Source organism: Elephantulus edwardii, unplaced genomic scaffold, assembly GCF_000299155.1.
Source record: "Elephantulus edwardii isolate Elephantulus edwardi_28Jun2011 unplaced genomic scaffold, EleEdw1.0 scaffold00097, whole genome shotgun sequence".
Classification (NCBI taxonomy): Eukaryota; Metazoa; Chordata; class Mammalia; order Macroscelidea; family Macroscelididae; genus Elephantulus; species Elephantulus edwardii.
In genome coordinates, this window is record NW_006399847.1 from 5,422,731 (window position 1) to 5,445,052 (window position 22,322).

The 22,322-nt window shown below is 39.6% G+C and overlaps 1 protein-coding gene across 1 annotated transcript in view; it reads right to left on the reverse strand.

Annotated features, from left to right (window-relative positions):
• LOC102853620 (chromosome unknown open reading frame, human C18orf42) overlaps positions 1-13,491 on the reverse strand; it is a 101,876-nt gene extending 88,385 nt beyond the window's left edge. Inside the window, exon 1 of the mRNA XM_006891426.1 lies at positions 13,476-13,491. Coding sequence (XP_006891488.1) covers positions 13,476-13,491 — 16 coding nt within the window. The remainder of the gene's footprint in view (positions 1-13,475) is intronic.
• Positions 13,492-22,322: the final 8,831 nt, after the last annotated feature.

The window sequence follows — 22,322 nt, forward strand, 5'->3', positions numbered from 1 at the left end:
ATAATTTCCACACTCTGTTGGGTCACCTTTCTTTGGAATGGGAACAAATATTGATCTTTTCCAGTTAATGGACCAGCTGGCTATTCTCCAAATTTCTTGGCACAACTTAGTGAGCACATCCAGGCCAGAATCTGTGTTGTGTGCAATTTTATAAGTAGTAAATGAATAAAAGTTCTTTTAAAAACTCAGTGCTAACAGAAAAAAACTTATTTGGGTTGTTACAAATATTACAGTGAAGATATTAATTTGTGTAATTTATTTATTTCTTTTTAAAAATTTCATTTTAGTAAGAGATTACAGAGACTTAGGGTTTCCAGTCATTCATTGTTGCACTTTTCTCCATGCCCACCCCTCCCCCAATTCACTCTTCTCCTTGAAAAGTAAAATTAAAAACTCTTTCATTGTTATGCAACCCCTCACCCCAAGTTCACTCCACTGTGCAGCCTTCATTCTGGACTCCTGTTATGACAATAATACCCAATAATATATCCCTTTTAAACATTTCTCTCCCTCATCTGTTTCAGTGCAGTATAAATCGTTCTTCCCCTCTTTCTCTGTCTTCCCTCAATCTCAATGTCAGTCCCATTTTACAACAGTGGCCCTATGCAATAGTTGTCCTTTTTTGACTGAGATATTTCACTCAGCATAATGTCCTCCAGGTTCGTCCATTTTCATAATATTTCGAGTATTCCCTGTTTCTCAATGCTGCATAGTATTCAATTGTGTGAATATACCAGAGCTTCTCTGTCCATTCGTTTGTTGATGGACACTTGGGTTTTTTCCAGCTCTTTCCTATTGCGAACAAAGCTACAATAAACATGTGCATATATCTGCTTGGGTGGTGCTTATGGTTTCTTTAGGGTAAATTCCCAGTAGTGGAATTGCTGGTTCAAATGGAATTTCTACTTGCAACTTTTTGAGAAAGTGCCATACTGCCTTCCATAGTGGTTGCACCATTTTACACTTCCACCAACTACCTCACCAGTGTTTGATGTTTGCTGTTCTGTTAAATTTTGCTATTCTTACTGAGGTGAGATGATATCTTATAATTGCTTTCTCTTAGTAGTAGGGATTTTGAACATTCCTGCATGTATTTGTTGGCCACCTCAAAGTCTTTGGTGAAGTGTCTGTTCATATCCTGTGCCCATTGTTCAATTGGGTTATTTACCTTTATCTTGTTGTGGTGCTGGAGTACTTTAGAAATTCTAGGTATAAGTCCCTTGTCTGATACATCATTATAAAATATTTTTCCCAATCTGTGGCTTCCCTTTTACGCTGTTGGAAAAGATTTTGGATGTGCATAGGGATTTGATTCTTAAATGGTCCCATAAGAATTGTTGTAGAGAGATGTGGAGTTGATCCTGACTCACACTGCTCCATAGGTTTCCTTAGTTGTGATCCATATGGGAATAGATTACTAGGTCTTTCTTCTGCAGCTAAATGGTTTTGAAATTACAACATCTCAGCTATGCATTTAACCATTGGGCCATCAGGGCTCCTTTTCAATAATTGACAGGAGGTGTATATAAAGAACAGTGTTAGGCTAAAAATAAAACTGGAGGTTTAAGCTCAATTCAAAATTCCCTGTCAGGATATCTTCCAAAACCAAAACTCAGACAATCCTATGTCAGAACTCAGAAATTCCCATATTAGGACCTTTTCCAAAACCAGAAATTTTATGCACCAATGAGCTACTGCAACGTCAAACTCATCTCACAACCCCCTAAAACACACTTGCTGAAATCCCATATAAACCCATGTAGGCCCAACACACAATGCTACTCCCCTTGCTGAGTAGACCAGCAGGCAGTAAACTTTGAGAAGAATTCTACCTCTACCTCGGCGTGGTTCTTGGCTTCAATCTGAAACATTTCAAAAAGATGTATCTTTCAAGCAAGAAATATTTTGGGTTTTTTTTTTTAAAAAAATATTATTTTTTGTGTGTACCGTCAAATCAGATCTGACGAGTACAGGAGGAGATTGTGCCTCCTTCTCCAGCAGAGCATCTGATGGATTCAAACCACATACCTCTAGGATTGCAGTGCAGCTTCTTGTCACTAGGCCACCAGAGCTCCCCAAGAAATATTTTCTAAAATATCTTTCATAGCTTTTTCTGGGACTACTGGCTCAAAATAGACTTCAAACTGAATTTAGAAGCCCAGGATCTGGCTGCTAATTGAATACCATTCCCCCTACACTCACACTCTCACTCTCTCTCTCTCTCTCTCTCTCTCTCTCTCTTTCTCTCTTTCTCTCTTTCTCCCTCCTTCCCTCCCTCTCGCCCATGAAGTCTTTGTCTATGTGCAAAGGAAAATAATTTTTCTATTGAAAATATATCAAATTTAAAGGCAATCCAAACAAGTCAAGAAGTAGGGTGTATTTTAGGATAGCCTACAGTTATTCATTGCCTTTAAGTCCTCATTATAACCGACTGAAACATTTTGTAGTTCTGCACCATCTTCATGTATAGTAATATATTTGAGTCTGTGCTCACTAAGTTGTGCCAAGAAATCTGGAGAACAGCCAGCTACCCACTGACTGGAAAAGATCGATATTTGTTCCCATTCCAAAGAAAGGTGACCCAACAGAGTGTGGAAATTATCGAACAATATCATTAATATCACATACAAGCAAGATTCTGTTGAAAATTATCCAAAAATGTTTAGAACAATATGTCAAGAGAAACTTCCAGATGTACAGGCTGGATTTAGAAGAGGTCATGGTATTAGGGATATTACAGCTAATGTTATATGGATCTTGGCAGAAAGCAAAGAATACCAGAAGAATGTCTATCTGTGCTTCATTGATTATGCAAAGGCTTTTGACTGTGTGGATCACAACAAGCTGTGGCTAACACTGAGAAGAATGGGAATCCCAAAACATTTGACTGTGCTAATGCAAAAGGTATACTTGGACCAAGAAGCAGTCGTCAGAACAGAGCAAGGAGACACAACATGGTTCAAAATTGGGAAAGGCATATGCCAGGGCTATGTCCTATCTCCATACCTTTTCAACCTGTATGCAGAGCAGATTATCTGAGAGGCTGGGCTCTATGAGGAGAAGCATGGCATTAGGATTGGTGGAAGATCTATCAACAATCTGCGTTATGCAGATGCACAACCCTGCTCGCTGAAACTGAGGAGGACATCATGCACTTGCTGTAGAGGGTCAAAGACTGCAGCCTTCAATATGGACTGAGGCTCAATGTCAAGAAGACAAAGATTCTCACCATTGGACCAATTGGCAGCATCAGGATGGATGGCGAAGAGATTGAGATTGTTCACAGCTTCAGTTTGCTCATCTCCATGGTCAACACTCTTGGCACCAGCAGCCAGGAAATAAAAAAACATACTGCGATGGGAAAGTCTGCTGTTAGGGACCTCTCTAAAGTACTCAAGAGCAATGGTGTGTCTCTGGAGACGAAGGTGCATCTGGTACAGGCCATTGTCTTTGTAATCACTTATTATGCATCAGAGAGTTGGACAATGACTAGGGAGAATTGATGCCTTTGAGCTGTGGTGCTGTAGCAGAGTAATGAATGTACCATGGACTGCCAAGAAAACAGATTCATTGTAGAGAGGGTTAAACCAGGCTACTCCTTGGAGGCAGGGATTCTGGGGCTTTGTCCGACATACTTTGGACATGTTGTAAGGAGGGACAGGTCCTTGGAGAGGGACATCATGCTTGGGAGGGTAGAGGGACAGTGCAGGAGGCGAAGACCCTCTATGAGTTGGATTGATTCAGTGACTGGGATAATAGGGATGGGTGTGTCAGAGGCAGTGCGATTGGCACAGGATAGAGCAGGATTTAGGGTGGTTGTACATAGGGTTGCTATGAGTCGCAAGCGATTCGATGGCACATAACAACAACAACAACAACATTAACCTATTCTCCTAGCCATCCATGGTATATCCAGTATTCTTTTCCAACACCAAAACTCAAAGGCATCAATTCTCCTTCTATCATCCCTAGTCATTGTCCAGCTTTCTGATGCATAGCAAATAATTCCGGACTATGGCCTGAATCAGGCACATCTTAGTCTCCAGATGGACATCATTGCTCTTCAGTACTTTGGAGAGGTCTCTGGTGGCAGACTTCCCCAATTCAATTTGTCTTTTTATTTTCTAGCTACCACTACCAAGAGTGTTGATTGGGGAGTCAAACAAATTGAAGCTGTTAACAATCTCAGTCTCCACTATGTATCCTTCGTTCTAGACTCCTGTCATGAATGGGGGAACTTTTACTTTTCAAAGAGGAGAGTGTACTGGGAAGGGTGAGGGGTGGGCAGGGAAAAAAGTGCAGCAACAATGAATCAATGGAAATCCAAAGTCTCTGTAAATGTTCATTAAAATTAATTAAAAAAATAATTTAAAAATCTTAATCTCTTCACCATCTATCATTATGCTGTCAAACTGGCCCATTGGTGAAAGTCTTTGTTTTCTTGATGTTGATTTTCAATCCATATTGATGGCTGCAGTTCTAGGCCTTCTGCAGCAAGCACTTCAGATCCTTCTCAGTTTCAGCAAGCAGGGTTGTGCCACCTGTGTAACGCAGACTGCTGCTGAGTCTTCCTCCAATCCTGATGCCACAGTCCTCTCATAGAGCTCAGCCTCCCAGATAATCTGTTCTGTATATAGATTGAAATGGTATAGAGATAGGGGACATCCCTGGCATCCACCCTTCCTGATTTTCAGCAATGCAATGTTTCCTTGCTCTGTTCTGACAACTGTCTCCTGGTCCAAGTATAGGTTTCACATAAGCATGATCAAGTTTTCTGGGATTCCCATTCTTCTCAGAGTCAGCCACAGTTTGTTATGATTCACACAGTCAAACGCCTTCGCATAGTCAGTGAAACACAGACATTCCTCTGGTACTCTTTGCTTTCAGCCAAGATCCATCTAACATTAGCTATAATATTCCTAGTACCACAGACTCTTCTAAACCCAGCCTGCACTTCTGACAGTTCTCTGTTGATGTGCTGTTCCAGTCATTTTTTTTATAATTTTTCAGCAGAAACTTGCTTGCATGTGACATTAATTATATTGCTTGATAATTTCTGCACTCTGTCCTGACTTATATTAAGCTATTTAGAGATATTCAGACATTCCTATATGTAAATTTGAACATACTATGGACTTCTAAGAGAACAAACAGGTCTGTGAGTAAAACCAAGCTGCTCCTTGGTAGCAAGGATTTTGAATCTCTGTCCCACATACTTTAATCATGTTTCCAGGAGGGACACGTCTTTGGAGAACAACATCATGTTTGGAAGGGTAGGGTGACAGTGCAGGAAAGGAAGACCATGGATGAGATGAATTGATTCAGTAACTGGTGTAATAGGGGTAGGTGTGTCAGAGACAATGAGATTGGTTCAAGATAGGGCAGGGTTCAGAGCTTTTGTACATAAGGTCACTATGAGTCACAGGCCACTCAACAGAGTGCATAACAACAACAACGTTGAAATTTAGAGAACTCTGGTGACTTAGTTGTAAGGAGTTGTACTGTGAACCCAAAAGAACATAATTCAAATCTACCAGCTGCTCTGAGAAAAAGATAGGCTGTCTCCTCCAGGGCTATGAATTGCTGCTGAAAACTTGCAGGAGAATCAGCTCTGAGTTGATTCCAATTTGATGGTCATTGTTGTTATGTGCCATTGAGTTGCCAGTGACTCATAGCAACCCTACATACAATAGCACTGACCTCTGCTTTGTCCTGAGCCAGTCTCACTGTCTCTAGCACACTTACCCTCATTATCTCAGATACTGTGTCAATTCATCTCATCCTGGGTATTTCTCTCTTGTGCTGACCCTCTACAATTCCAAGCATGATGTCTTTCTCCAAGTACTAATCCCTCCTGGTAACATGCCCAGAGTATGTGAGACAGAGCTTCAAAACCCTTGCCTCCTAACAAAATCCTAGCCAAAAGCATATAAAATCCTATCGGAAAGATAATTCATAATGACCAAGTGAAATTCATAGCAAGTATGAAAGAATGGTTCAACACAAGAAAAACAATCAACTTAATTCCATATTAACAAAGCAAATAACAAGAACCACATGATTTTAGCAATTGATGCAGGAAAGGCATTTGGCAAAATCCAACACTCCTTCCTGAAAAAGACACTCAGCAAAATTAGAATAGAAGGAAATTTCCTCAACATAGTATACAATATACATGCAAAACCAAGAGCCAATATAATTCTCAATGGAGAAAGACTAAAAGCATTTTCCTTGTGAACAAAGACTAGACAAGGATGTCCACTGTCACAACTTCTATTCAATATAGTATTGGAAGTACTCAATAGGGCAATATGACCAAAGAAGGAAATAAAAGGCATCCCAATTGGCAAAGAGTTAAATTACCACTATATGCAGATGATATGAAAGTGTATACAGAAAACTCAAAGATTCAAAAACAACAAAATTTTTTTTTAAATTAGTAGACCAGTTTAGTAGAGTGGCAAGATATAAGATCAGTGCTCGCTTCAGCAGCACATATACTAAAATTGGAACGATACAGAGAAGATTAGCATGGCCCTTGAGCAAGGATGACATGCAAATTCGTGAAGCGTTCCATATTTTTTTTTAAAAAAAGATATAAGATCAATATCCAAAAATTAGTGGGATTCTTCTACAGTAACAAAGAAAACTCAGAGAATGAAACCAAGGCAAGCAATACCATTTATAACACCCAATCACAAATTGACATATTTGGGACTGAATCTAACTGGAGACATGAAACACCTGTATAAAGAAAACTATAAAATCTTACTACGAGACACAGTAAAAGACCTAAATAAATAGGAAAATGTTCCCTGTTCATGGAAAGGAACACTTAATATTGTAAAAATGACAATCTTACCAAAAGCAATCTACATGTTCAACAAAATCCTAATTCAGACACCAAATTCATTTTTTAAGGAAATTGAAAGGGAAATTGTCAATTTTATTTGCAGAAGAAAGAGACCTCAAATAAGCAAAGCACTTCTGAAAAATGAAAATTAAGTGGGAGGTATAGCACTCCCTGACCTCAAAACCTACTACACAGCAGTAGTAACTAAAATAGCATGATACTGGTACAATGATAGGCACATTGACCAATTGAACAGAAGTGACAGCTCAGAAATGGACAAAGTTATCAATGATCAACTGATACTCAGCAAGAAATAAAACCTATCCTATGGGGAAATGACAACTTCTTCAACAAAACCTGTCTGCTACATATAGAAAGCTAAAACAGGATCCACATCTCACATAGTACACATAAATCATCTCAAGGTGGGTCAGAGATCTGGCAGTAAAGCCCAAAACGATAAAGGTCATAAAAGACAAACTGGGATCAAGCTTAGATGGCCTAGTTTATGGTATAAAGAGACTGACAAATACAGACAGAAAAGCGCAATCTGGAGAGGATAAAATTGATGAATGGGACCTCTGAAAGATTAAATCCCTGTGTATATGAAAAATATTTTCTAAGAGCGTGAAAAGAAGACCGGGAAAATACATTTGGCAATACCATTTCAGACAAGGGTCTCATATCAAAAGTTTACAGAATCTTACTGGAACTTCACAAGAAAAAGAATGATAACATAATTACAAAATGGGCAAAAGACATGAACAGATATTTCCCAAAAGAAGATATTTGGATGGCCTACAGACAAATGAAGAAATTATCAAAATCACTGGCAATAAGAAAGAGACAAATCAAAACCACAGTGTAATACCATCTCACTCCAGTAGCAGTAACAAAATTTAACAGGACAGCAAGAAATAAATGTTGGAGAGGATGTGATGAGATAGCAACTCTTACAGACTTTTGGTTGGATTGTAAAATGGTACAACCACACTGGAAGGTAGTCTAGCATTTCCTCAAAAAGCTGAACATAAAAAATCCATAGGATCCAGCTATTCCACTGCTTGGAATATCCCCTGAGAAAATTAGAACTGAGGCACAAACAGGGATTTGTACTTCAGTGTTTATAGCAACAAAAACATGGAAACAGTCCGAATGTCCAACCATAATAGAATAGGTTGAGAAATTATAGTACATTTGCATGATGGAACACTATGCAGCATGCAGGAACAATAATTTTGAAAATCACTACCCAACTTGGGAGTAACTGGAGAACATTATGCTAAGTGAGCTAACTCAGTCTCATAAGGAAAAATACTGTATAAGACTGTTATTGTAGAAAAAGAAAGATAACTAGTCAAACATGTATGAGAATCCAATAAGGAGAGGGCAGGAGCAGAGTGGTGAGGATGGACAAGGGAGTAATAGGATCACACAGTTTGATGGGTAGAAGGAGGTGTGAGTAAAGGAAATGGGGAAGATCCAGTGTGAAAAATAATATATACAAATTTTGTAAGTAAACTGGTATAAAAAAAGTTATTAAAAAAACCCATGCCTCCAATGAGCAGCTTGGCTTTACCCTCTCTAGAACAGAACTGCTTATTCTTTGGCAGTCTATAGTATGCTCAATACTCTTTTCCAGCATCACAACTCAAAAGTATAAATTCTTCTATCCTCTTTATTCATTGTCCAGCCTTTTGATGCATAGCACGTAATTGTAAAGACCATGGCCTGCATCAGGTGCACCTCTAGACTGATACTTTTGCTCTTTAGCACTCTGGAAAGGTCCCTAACAGCAGGTTTCCTCAATGCAATTTGGTTTCTGTTAATTTCCTAGCTTCTTGTAGCAAGGGTATTTGTTTAGATATAAGTAGTTACAAGTACTAATAATTATTTCCCCCCCTCTCAGATGGAAGCTTCTGATTTCTCTACAAGATATGTAAATTGGGTATGTTTAGTTTTATAAAATGGAACAAAAATCTGTCTCCATACTATTGGGAGGAGAAATAGCTAATCTGCCCTCTTCAGATGCAGAGTCTGCAATTCTTTGGGTGCAACTACAACATTAAAAATAAATATCAACTAGTGCTTGTATGAGCCAAGATACAGCCTAGCCTGAGTCTTTTCTTGTCTTCTGTTTTAATTTCCAATGCTCTTGCTCAATGGCCTGTCCTCCTACTTCTACTTTGACTTTGTCTACAAATTGATAAGAATTACTTCCACAAAATCAATGGGATACCACGACCTAGGACTATTTTTTTTTTCTCCAAATAGAAACTTTTGATTGGAACAATAGATTTCTTTACCGGGATCAGTTTTGTTCATGCTATCTTTCAAACTCTTCCCATTGATCTAGAAAGATACCATCTTCAATTTAGGGGGGTGAAAGGAGGGGAATACATAAGAGATCAAGGAAAAGGAAGCAAAGTCCTCTTGTTGAGCTCTAGATGTAATGCAATCTGGAAGCCACACAGTTCCAGTCCACTGGCTGCACCTGTGGGAGGATGGTCAATCTGCTCTTATACGATTAATTGCCTCTGAAAACCCACCAGAGGGTCAGCTATGAGTCAGTTCCAACTGGACCATACAGAACAACAAACATCAACATCTTAGCTTAGTTTAAACTGTATTTAGTGTTATGATTATTTACGGAAATTTTTTAGATCTATACTTTGTTCCTCATCTAACTGTTACACATTTTGCACAGCTCCTATGAAAGGAAGAAGAATTGAAGGATAGGCTTCAGGCATTTAAAATATTAAATAATCAGTAGTGTGGCCACTCTAGGTATAAAGTATTTAAAACTTAATATGTAGTTGTTGTTGTGTGCCATTGAGTCTCTTGTGACTCACAGTGACCCTTGAACAACAGCTCTAAACTTTGCTCTATCCTGAGTCAACCTTATTGACTCTGACACATCTACCTTCATTACCCCAGTCACTGAGTCAAACTATCTCATCAAGGATCTTCCACTCTTTCACTGTCCTCCTCCCTCCCAAGCATGATGGACCTCTCTAAGGATTGGTCCCTCCTTGCAACATGCCCAGAATATGTCAGATGAAGCTTCAGAATCCTTGCTTCAAAGAGCACTCTGGTTTCACCCTCTCTAGGACAAACTTGTTTGTTCTCCTAGCAGTCATGTTATATTCAATACTCCTCTCCAGCACCACAGTTCAAAAGCATCAATTCTCCTTCTATCATCCCTAGTCATTGTCCAGCTTTCTGTTGCAAAGCAATGAATTGCGAAAAGCATGGCCTGGATCAGGCGCACCTTAGTCTCTAGACTGACACTGTTTCTCTTCAATTATCTGGAAAGGTCCCTGACAGCATACTTTCCCAATGTAATTTGTCTTATGATTTTCTGGCTGCTGGCTAAAAACCCTTCTAAATGATACAAAGTCTGTTAACATCACAAGAAAAGGAAAAGTTATGGAATTAAATTATCTGTATATAAACATGTAAACCACCTACAGAATCTGCTCATTTTAATCCCTAATAATTCTTGCAATTTGTAAAGAACTGAGTCAAGAAAATGCAAAGATATTTTATACTAAATGTGCCTTTCAGCTGTGATGTCGGAGAAGAGTACTGAATATCTCATGAACTGCCAAAAGAACAAATAGCTATGTCTTGGAGAAAGTACAGCCAAAATGCTCCTTGGAGGCAAGGATAAAAAACTTTATCTAGCTCTGCCGGGGAAGGAGGAGCAGTCTCCTCCTGTACCAGTCAGATCTGATTTGACGGTACACTCACATAAAAATAATAAAATTTTTTAAAAAAAACAAAACTTTGTCTAACATACTTTGGGCATGTTGCTAAGAGAGGCTATTCCTCAGAGAGGGACATCATGCTTGGAAAGGTGAAGTATCAGCAACAGAGAGGAAGACCTGCAAAAAAAAAATGGATTCACACAATGACTGTCGCAATGAGCTCAGTATGTCAGAGATGATGATGATGACACAGGATAGGACAGGGTTCAGATATGTTGCTCATAGAGTCACTATGAGTTGTACTTGACTTGATAGCATCTAACAACAATAGGATAAAAGTGAACCCTACTTCATTATTTTCCCTATTTTATTGTGCATCTGGACTGAAACATGCTTTATGACTTTCTGTAAAATATCACTTTTGTTGTTAAGGTAAACAAATAGGCACATGCAGCTCACTCATCAGAGGCATGAGTATAACCCTCAGGACACTTGCTAAAATCCGGATAACTACAATGCATTTTGAAGAGCATAATACCCACTGACCCAATTTTATAAAAAACTTGTTCCTTCATTGTCATGTACATCACAGATTATCTAATACTCTTTTTATTACTTTTTCTTTGTACATGACTTCATTCTCTTTCTTCCTAAAAGTTATGATAGTTTGGAGTATAGAGATAGGGAGTATGTCCTTTAGCTAGTACAAAACATCTGGATCCTCAGATTATAGAGATTTAGAAGAATAGTCCAAGAAACAAGGTTGTAATGATGAAAATCCAGCAGTTCAAAGAAATTCATTGCTATGGTTTTCTTTCATAACAAATCATTATATTATTAGAAGATGTATAAAGTACAGGCAAGAAAGCAAATTGGCATTAACATTTTAGCATTCTATTCTTATACTTCAAAATTGTTTATTTCTTTCTCAAACAGGCTCAAAAATTTAAAGATATAAAGAGCTCTGGAGGCATAGTCTGTACAGTATTATGCTGCTAACCAAAAAATCAAAGAAACAATTATAAAAATGTTTCCCCACAGGCTTTTGCACCTATCCCATCCAGGTCAATTTATGCTATCAGTGACCAGTGACAGTTATGAATTATTTCTTCTTTACTCTCAGGTAAAAAAAAGAAAACTCAGCAAACAAACAAACAAAAACACCCCCAAAATTAATACAAAACTTGGCAATAAAATAGAAAAGTCCTATCCAAATTGTGAGCTTATTAACACAGTCAGCTCTGGAAATTCCCAACTGCTCATTATACAATCCTTCACTGAAGATGATGCTTTTAGGAAATGCCTAGTCAGTATCATCCAACAACCCAAACTCTGGTCAACACCTCCCATCTCTCAACTTGGAATGGAAAGACATACTGTTCCTCTGACTACCATTAGCCTTAGATCATAAAGAAACTAATGCTCAAACTGGGGAAATATTTTCCCCAGGAAGGAAGACTCAGAAGCATAGGAGAGAAAGACAGAAGTATGAGGTCAGAAAACTCAAGCTGAGGTTGGCAAGGCTACATAAAATTAACTGCCCTGTGGTTAGTAAAATAAGGACGGCATTCCTCATCTCACAAAGCAGTTTGCAGATTAAATGAGGTAACTGGCATGAAAATGCTATCTAAAGTAAATAGTTTGTAAGTGCAAGGAAGAGCTATTGTTTCCCACCTGCTCTGGTACTTGGATTAATGAATTTCCTTCACTGTCTAGAATAAATTCCCCACCTGGTTCTTTGGGATGGAGTGCAGAAGTGCACTTGGGCCAAAATTATATTCCTCTGAGAGTCCCTACTACCTATAGCAACTTCAGAACCATCGGCACAACTCCTTCTTGTATTCCCAATAAGCACCCATCAGAGGAAGAGACTGCCTCCTCTCAAGTTCCATTGACTGAAGTTTTTAAACTCAATTCTTCCCTTTAAAAAATAAAACACCTTTCTCAACTCTTCTATTTAAAAAGTAAAAGACTTTTCTTCCCCAGCTATTTGAGGCCCATGACCCCAGCAAACACAAATCAATCTTTCAAGTTAAAGATCTACAGAAAGTTTTAGAGTTCTAAACGTCTCCACTGTTTTTCAACAGCTATCCTTAAAGAAAACAAAGCTTATAATAAAGGGGGAGGGAGGAATACTTTATATGTATTCCTGGAGACAACACCCTACATTAGCAGTGACCACGTTTCTCTGGCTTCTTCTTAAGTTCACCTGACCTCACTTGATATACACTCCCAAGTCCTTGCTTCTCTAGGGCACACTCAAAGGTGCACGTGTACAAACAGACAAGCTGGTTAACACCATTCCAACTGACTCCATGTCAACTTGTAGCCATGGCTAGCAACAAGGAGACCCATGTCCTTTGCCACCAGCTCCCCAGATATGTTACTACTGCCAGCGGTGCTGCAGCCACTGCCTCTGTATTGCAGCCTCCAGCAGTTTCAGGTCTAATTCTTTAAGGCATATCTATCACTCACTCCTCTGCCCTTGGCGCCCTCCCTGTGGCTTTGCTCTTTTCTCTAAAGAAGTAGTGAGGAGCCTGGTCACTTTCCACTTCTACAGAGTCAATGAAGGAGAAGTCAGCTGAAGCCCACTACTCTTTGTTCCACTTCTCTACCACCCAGCCCATGTAGGTGCCCAAGTTTCTGGCAAAGGTCCAGTTCTCAAGGTGCTGGGCTCGGATGGAGTGCCTGGAAAAGCTGTGCGACAAGAGAAGAGCCGGACAATGGTTGGAGGTTGTTAGAGGACAGATGGGGCGGGACTGGAGCAAGGGGTGAAGGCAGCTCGCCAGGACACCTTGTACATCCGCGCTCAGTTAACTCCCCATCCTGCAAAGGGGCCTTTTCTCCTGTCCTCTCTTCTCTTCCCCGCTCCCCTCCTGGGTACCTGGTGGAAAAGCAAGGTGCGAGTGTACCTGGAGCGAACACCATGGTTTCCTCCAACTGCTACGCCCCTAGGTTGACAAAGGATGGAGGGTGGAAGGGAGGCCAGGAGGCGGAGAGGTCCAGCCGAGTGGGCGTGCAGGGCGCGGCGCGGGGCCGCCGGTCAGCACCGCGGACAGCTCCGCGCGCTCAGGCTGCAGCTTCCGCGGCGCGCTGTCTCCACAATGCACTGCTGCGCCGGCGGCCGCCGCGGCTGCAGGAGGAGGAGACCGCGTCCCGCGGTTCATCCCTCAGCCCCATGCCAGCTCAGCTCACATCGCTGCTCAGGGAGTAAAGCACTTCTGCTGCTTCTACGAGGGAAGGAAAAATGGAAGAGGAAGGGAGAAGAGTGGAAAAGGTAATTGTCCTGCTTCCCGGCAGGAAGAAGGCTAATTGCTTCTAATTACCTGCTGTCTCTTGCCTAGTGGATGCTGACTGACATTTAAGATCGGTTTGCCCTTTGGGTGAAAAAAAAAAAAATCTCAAAGGGCTTTACTCTAGAGACTGACTGAGTTCTTAAAGTTGGGTTGCTCTGAACAAATGGGTGGGGCTGCTAAGAGAATCCCTGGCTCGTCTCGCGCCCCCCTTGCCAGGTCCTCTGAGCTACAGGGAATGATGGAGGGGCCCTAGAGCTGGCGAGTGGTGTGCTGAGGTTGGCGCGCTCCCTGCAGCTCATCCAGCTTTAAAGGTTCCTAGACTAGAGGCTCTCAAGGTCACTGCTTTTGAGAGAACCGGGCCAGAGAGCGCAGAGAAAAGGGGCCTCAGTGGGGCGATCTTCCACAAACTCACATATTCCCTTGAGGATGAGCAGAGTTTCTATTAAGGCTCAAAACATCCTTGATGTCAACAGAAAACATTAGCGCTCCCTGGCCCCCACCCAGCTGAAAACTCTGTCTCACATTGTTCTTCTTTTCAGATGATGCCATATATATCATATTTGTTTTATTCAAATAACACATTTTAAAAATAATCTTTATCAATTCCCACCATGTGTCCACCATCCAATCACAGATTTTCCCTCTTTTTTCTTTCCCCAACCCAAAGATGTCAGTTGCTTTTCCCCCTTTATCTTTTTTCCCTTTTGTCCATTTTTGCAGCTGAATGGGGTTTTCCAAGAACTTGGGGTGACCAGGGTCATCTTATATGTATGAATTTTCTTCACTTGTATTTATCACTGAAAAAATACAGCTATGCTGAAAATACAGTAATTATTAATAGTTTAGTTGCTGGCGATCCGTGTTTACACTCTTTTGGCAAATATAAAGCGTTCACATAGCCCTTTTGGCACAAGTTTTATTCAAAGCAATCTGTTAGATTGAAAATGAAAATAGTTTTACAGCTCTTGAACTACAGTTTGTATGGAGGCATATGGACAGCCTCAACAAAACACGATCAGCACTGCTCTTAGCACCTGGTTCAATGCAGGCTTGGACAGATGGGGCCTGCCTCAGATTCGAGTCAGCTGATGGGCAGGATGAGTGTATGTGTGACAAGATGCAGTCCTCGCACTTCCAGGGGATACACTCTAGCCAAGGACCAATGATCCTTCACTTTCTCAACTTGACATTATCACCAGGGAAATGTGAAACACAATTTTAAATCATCTTTGAATGACCAAAGACCTCTTTCTTTTGTTGTTGTGCATCAGTGAGTCTATCTTTCAAATACTAAATACTTCCAGGAAGCTTTCTTTTACAACCTTTCTTTTTCAGTAGACTGTTTTTTTAATGCATAAACAACTACTCATGATGAAGTTAGAAAAAAAGCAATATTGGGTTGTTTTGATACCATCAAATTGGATCTGACCCATAGCTGATCCTTCAGTGGGTTTTCAGAGGCAGTAAATTGCATGGGAGGAGGTTGCCTTTTTCTTCTAGAGCAGCTGGTAGAGTCAAACAATTCCTTATCACTAAGCCATCAGAACTCCCTGGTGGATAAGTCCTGATGGCTCAGTGGTAAGGAGCTGTACTGCCAACTCAAAAGCATACAGTTTGAGTCACCAGCTGCTCCAATGGAGAAAGATGGATAATCTCCTCCCATGTGATTTACTGATTCTTAAAACCTGCTGGAGGGTCAGCTGAGTCAGTTTTGACTTAATGGTTGATAACAGTAGTATGGTGCAGGAACAGAAAAGAGTCTTGGAGATCAGAGGAAGAATGTCCTCACTCTACTGGATATGTTACTTAATCTGCTCTTTTATCCAATTTTAAGATTAAGATAATGTTGAAGATTATGAAGGTTTTGTTGTGAAATTTAAATGTAATAATGGATTAATTAAGGAAGAACCTGATTAAACTCATTTCAGGAAATCACTGGCATCCCTAGAGTATATAATGGCTGAGGAGAATGCAGATTAAGCCCTCAGATGCTACAGGTTAACATCTTGAAATCATCATTTGCTTTGATGACAGAAAGACCTAACGATTCTGCAAGGATTATAACCAAGAAAATCTAATGGGGCAGGACTACTTTGTCACTTGGGAACATCGTAAGTTGGAATCAGTAGCACCCAACACAAAAGCAGCATCGGAATACAAGCAATATATGTTAGATACATGATATTCTATTGTCAGTGTGTCTAAGTATGCCATAGAGATCTTGTTAAAGTCCAGATTATGATTCCTTAATTGGGGAACAAGGCCTGTGGTTCTGTATTTCTAATAAACTCCTAGTTGCTGCTGATCTACAGACTGTACTTTGAATGCCAATGTGTTTTATACATCAGGATTGTGAAAGGAAAGAAATTATTTATGTATCCTGCAACCTCAGAGTTCTGATGGCCTAGTGGTAAGAAGCTGTGCTGCAATCCAAAAAGCACACGGTTCAAAGCCACAAGCTGATCCACAGGATATGGATGGGCAATTTTCTCCCATGTGATTTACTGTCTTTGACAATGGGCTGGAGGGACAGCTATGGGTCAGTTCCAACTTGATGGCACACAACAATAACAACAAATGTTAAACAAGGAAGATAACCAAATAGATCCCCATAGATTGTCAAGCTAGACAGAGGTCAAGTTGGTAGAAGGAAAAGATGCATGTGAATGGTCTCTGAATCTCTTTTGTGATGCTACTTGGGCAACTGGCTGTTTCTCCATGAAGCTGAACATCTCCTTCTCAGCCACTGGCTGCCAAAAACGCATTGAAGTGTACAATGAATGAAAACTTCATACATTTTATGAGAAGCGAATGGCTACAGAAGTTGCTGCTGACTCTTGGTGATGAGTGGAAGGGATATGTTGTCCAGATCAGTGGTGGAAACAACAAGCAAGGTTTTCCCATGAAGCAGAGTGTTTTGACCCATGGTTGAGTTCGCCTGCTGCTAAGTAATGAACACGCTTGTTACAGACCATGGAGAACTGGAGAGAGGAAGCCCAAATCTGTCCAGGTTTCATTGTGGATGCCAATCTGAGTGTCCTTAACTTGGTTATTGTCAAGAAAGAAGAGAAGGACATCCCAGGACTGTCTGATACTATGGTGCCTCATTGCCTGGTCCCAAAAGAGCCATCAGAAGTTGTAAACTCTTCAATCACTCCAAGGAAAATGATCACTACATTGTGAGAAAGCCACTGAACAAAGAAGGCAGGAAACTCAGGACCGAAGCACCCAAGATTCAGTGTCTTTTTACTCCACGTGTTCTGCAGCACAAACACAAGCACTGGCACATTTCTCTGAAGTGCACTATGAACAATAAAAAGGAAACTGCAGAATACACTAAGGTTTTGGGCAAGAGAATGAAAGAGGCCAAAGAAAAACTCCAGGAGCAGATCACCAAGAGAAGGAAGCTGTCCTCTCTGAGAGCTTCTACCTCCAAATCTGAATCTGGTCAGAAATAGAATTTTCTATGTGTGGCAAATAAATAAGCTCACATATTAAATCTTGAGAGAGAGAGAGCACATGTGAGAGAGAACGCTCTTTTGGTTATCTAATTAGCCTGTTGTGGGAATAAAAGTTAATATGATCCCAGAAAAGTCAGTACAAAAGATCAAAAACAGAAGAGAAAGTTTTCTTCTTAGTCCTATTGTCAGATCTTTGTTCTCCTTCATACCTTCCCCTCTTTCTCAGCTCAATATTTCAAGCCAAAGGATTTATTCCTAATCCAACTCTGAAAGAGCCTTCAAAATTATTTTTTTGTATATATTTAAACTAAGCTCATTACCATCAAGTTGGATCTGAGTTATACCTGATCTTTCACTGGCTTGGTTTACAAAGCTGTAACTCTCTACAGACTGTGTCACCAGAGAACCTTAGTATTATTTTATATTTCCTAATTGTGACAGAGTGGGAATCCTAGAACATTTGATTGTACTTCTGTGAAACCTATAATTAGACCATGAGACATTCATCAGAACAGAGCAAGGAAACAGCACATGGTTCAAAATTGGAAATGCCAGAAGTGTGTCCTATCTCCATACCTTTTCAATCTATATATAGGATAGATTATTTGGGAGGCTAGGTTCTATGAAGCAGAATGTGGCATTAGGTTTGGAGGAAGATTCATCAACAACCTGCGTTATGCAGATGACACAGCTTCGCAGAAACTGAGGAAGACCTGAAGTGCTTGCTGCAGAAGGTCAAGGACTGCAGCTCTCAATATGGATTGAAGCTCAACATCAAGAAAGCAAAGATTCTCACCACTGGGTCGATGGACAACATCATGATAGATGGTAAAGAGATTGAGATTGTTAACAGCTTCAGTTTGCTGAACTTTTGGTACAAGCAGCCAGGAAATCAAAAGACAAATTTCATTATGAAAGTCTGCTGCCAGGGACCTCTCTAGAATACTGAAGAGTAACGATGTCAGTCTGGAGACTCAGGTGCACCTGATCCAAGCCACAGTCTTCAATTACTTGCTGTGCATCAGAGAGCTGGACAATGACTAGGGATGATGGAAGGAAAATTGATTTCTTTGAGCTGTGGTACTGGAGAAGAATATTAAATATATCATGGACTGTTAGGAGAACAAACAGGTTCATCTTAGAGAGGGTGAAATGAGGCCGCTCCTCGGAGGCAAGGATTCTGAAGCTTTGTCTGACATGCTTCAGGGATTTTGCAAGGAGGGACCAGCCCTTGGAGAGGGACATCATGCTCGGAAGAGTAGAGGGACAGCACAAGAGAGGAAGACACTTAAGGAGATGGATTTGTTCAATGACTGGGGTACTAAGGTAGATGTGTCAGAGACAATAAGGTCGGCACAAGACAGAATAGGGTTCAGAGCTATTGTACATAGGGCCACTATGAGTCACAAATGATTCAATGGCACATAACAACAACAACAAAAATTGTGGCAGCAATATTATAAGGTTTTAAAAATCAAAAGGGGCAAGGGAGAAGTCCCTTAATAGAACCAAAAATTTTACTTGAGCCTTTGGGAGAATTCTTTATACAAAAATGAACATGGACATATTAGGAAGTAGAATGTAACATTACCCATAGTTGATTAATGTTGTGAGTCCCAAGCTTTCCAAAATTCCCATCTAAGCTACTAACATTCATTTCTTTCACTCTGTCTTTAAAACATTAACAAATAGAACACATTATTCTGAAACATTACTACTGCTTCAATTATTTGCTTTGCATCTTGTTCCTATTGTATCTTGATTCTTTCCTTTCCCTACTAATTTTAAATGTATTACTCAATCAACAAATTTTTAAAATTTTAGCTTCTTTGAGGAGAGTTGAAATAGATTAAAAATAAATGATTTATTTATTGCTATTGTTGTTGCTGTTAGGTGACATAAAAGCAAACACAACAAGATAGGAATCTTGGTCTACGCTGCACAACCTCACCATCTCTAATATGCTTCAGCTTATTGTTACAGTCTTTGTTGTTATATCATTCATCTTAAGGCTTTTCCCCTCTCTAACCCTCCATGATACTTTCTCAGCATGATGCTTTATCCAAGGTCTGGACCTTTCTGACCACATAAAGTATATGTTATTGCTGTTGTGTACCATAGAATCAGAACTGAACCATAGCTGACCTTCCAGTGGGTTTTCAAAGGCAGTTAATTGCAAAGGAGGAGATTACCATCCTTCTCCCATGTCGCAGCTGGTGGCCTTGAATTGTGTGCCTTTAGGACTGCAGCTCAGCTTCTTGTCACTAGGCCAGTATACGAGACAAAGCTTTATCATCCTTGCCTTTAAGATTGCACTTTGTCCAAGATATACTTGCTTGTTCTTTTCTAAGTCAAAGGCATATTCAATACTCTTTTCCAACAATACAGTTCAAAGGTATCAGTTTTTCTTTTGTCATCCTTATTTATTGTCCACCTTTCAGGTATGTAGGAAGCAACTGAAAAAAGGTATGATTTGAATTAGGCACACCTTAGTCTGTAAACCAACACCTTTCAGTGGTAAGGAATTGTGCTACCAACACAAAGGTACTTAGTTTGAATCTACCAGCTTCTCTGCAGGAGAAAGATGGATAATTGCACTCACATGGGATTTACTGCTTCTGAAACACCACTGGAGAGTCAACTATGAGTTGGTTCTAACACTACCTGACTTCTGAGCTTTGTCCATGGGTAAACAATGGATCTTACATGGTTGATTATTCTTCTAGGGAGTGTGTGCCTCGCTGGTGTTATTGTTTACCTTATAGGAATGTCTACTGGTTTCTCTTTATTCTTCTAATAACTTTTAGAAACCATTGAAATTGACTTAATTATTAGATCTAAGGAAGGTGAGGTAAAACAGAAACAAGAAAAGGAATGAGAAAATGTGGTACAAAGAGACATGGGCATAGATGTGGACAAAAACTGAATGGGAAAGAAGAAAAAAAAAGTAATAATCGTTGTGCTATCCAGTCTGTAAAGTCCTAAAGAAAGTGAGATGAAAATACAAATGGGAAAATGGAATACTTAAATGGAATAATGGAAAAAATGGAATACTTTAAAATGAAGAGGTGGTTGTTGTTATTAAATGAGATGACTCATAGCGATTCTGTGAACTAGTCTTGAACATGAAAAACTTTTATCTTTTCTCTAAATAATGTACCATTGACTGACAAGAAAACAAATAGATTCATCCTGGAGAGGGTTAAACCAGGCTGCTCCTTGGAAGCAAGGATTCTGAGGCTCCGTCTAACATACTTTGGACATGTTGTAAGGAGAGACAGGTCTTTAGAGAGGGACATCATGCTGGGCAGAGTGGAGGGACAGCGCAGGAGGGGAAGACCCTCTATGAGGTGGATTGATTCGGTGACTAGGGTAATCGGGATGGGTGTGTCAGAGGCAATGAGATTGGCACAGGATAGAGCAGGGTTTAGGGCTGTTGTACACAGGATCGCTATGAGTCACAAACGACTCGATGGTACATAACAATAGCAACAACTAAATTCATAGAGTTTCCAGAGGCAAGCTATTTAGGAAGTGGATGCCACTCCTGCTTCCAAGCCTGTTTTAATTGGGGAGATTCACCAAACACTGTTCACCATGGGTAACCATTGTCACAGCTGACACATCAGTGTCACAGTGTTTAGAATAACAGTAACCAAGAGTTGCCTTTCTACAGCAAATTGCCAGACCATTGCTGTACTACTAAGAAGAATGTTTGACTGAAAATAATTAAAATCAGCCTGAAACATGGAATAATAAAGGAGAATGAAAACAGCAACTGCACTGCATTAAGAAAGAAATGAGAAAAAAAAAATTGTGCAAGCTTACAGATTTACAGAGCTCAGGATTGTGTCCCTGTAGGTTTGCATTTTATGAAACACTCTGCAGGTCCTGTAGGAAACTTTTAAAATGGATCAGGAAATATTCTGAAAGGAACACATCAGCAAAAACTCTTTCTTGGCAAAAGTACATTAGCTCTGTTGAAATGTTATGTTATTTTTATATACAACAAATACTTACTAAAAATTTCTTTGTTTGTTTTACCCATTTTGCTTATCAAAATAGTGTCTATCCATGTTTATATTTGTAGAAAAATTATACCAAATTCTCAAGTAAAAGTATTCATTATATTAAATTGCAGGGAGAAGAAGAATTGGTTGAGACAACAATAAAATTAAAGTCAACCTGGTTGCTTTTTAAGGAGAGAGTAAAGCTTTCATTTCATTTAACCCTTAAATAATTTTCAAAATTGTGACTTGAGACTATTAACCTATAAATACATTCTAAGTGTATAAAAATATTTATATTTAGAACATTAATAAGCTTTAGAAGACAACATGAGGAATAATCAAAGATAATAAACCCAGAAAGAGATGAGAAGTATGGAGGGAGGGGAAATGCAGAAATAGAAACAATGAAAAAGAAGAGTCTTCATGAGGGGAAAAATAAATGCAACAAATATGGGGCAGGGTAAGGTAGTCTACAGAAGCTCAGGAAGATTTAAAAACAAAGTATAATGACAGATGTTTAAAAAATAAGATTAGAAGAAAAGAGCTTTAATGTAGTAAAAAATGAATGTTCTTCTTATGTCTTGTTCACTTGGACTGTATTTTTGAAAACAGACATAATCACTACATCTGGAAATGACTACTATATAAGCAACTTCACAAACATCAATCTCTGTTCAAGGACTCTATTCAGAACTAAAAGAATCACAGTATATCAAATATGGATTCCAAGACAGTCGATAAATTATTTTATAAACTATGGTAGTTAAAGTCAGAGTAATATAGACCCACTATTTATTTTCTAATATATTCTTAAATTCCGTTTGTCATAGAAGAGAAAGTCTTTGAAACCCTGGTGTGGTGTTACCCTGAACTTGACTTTTTAGTTATTACCTTAGCCCCCTCTGGTCTGCAGTTACCTTAACTGCAGACACATGGTCTTGCAAATCATCAACAGCTGTGGATGTGTGTGTGTGTGTGTGTGTGTGTGTGTG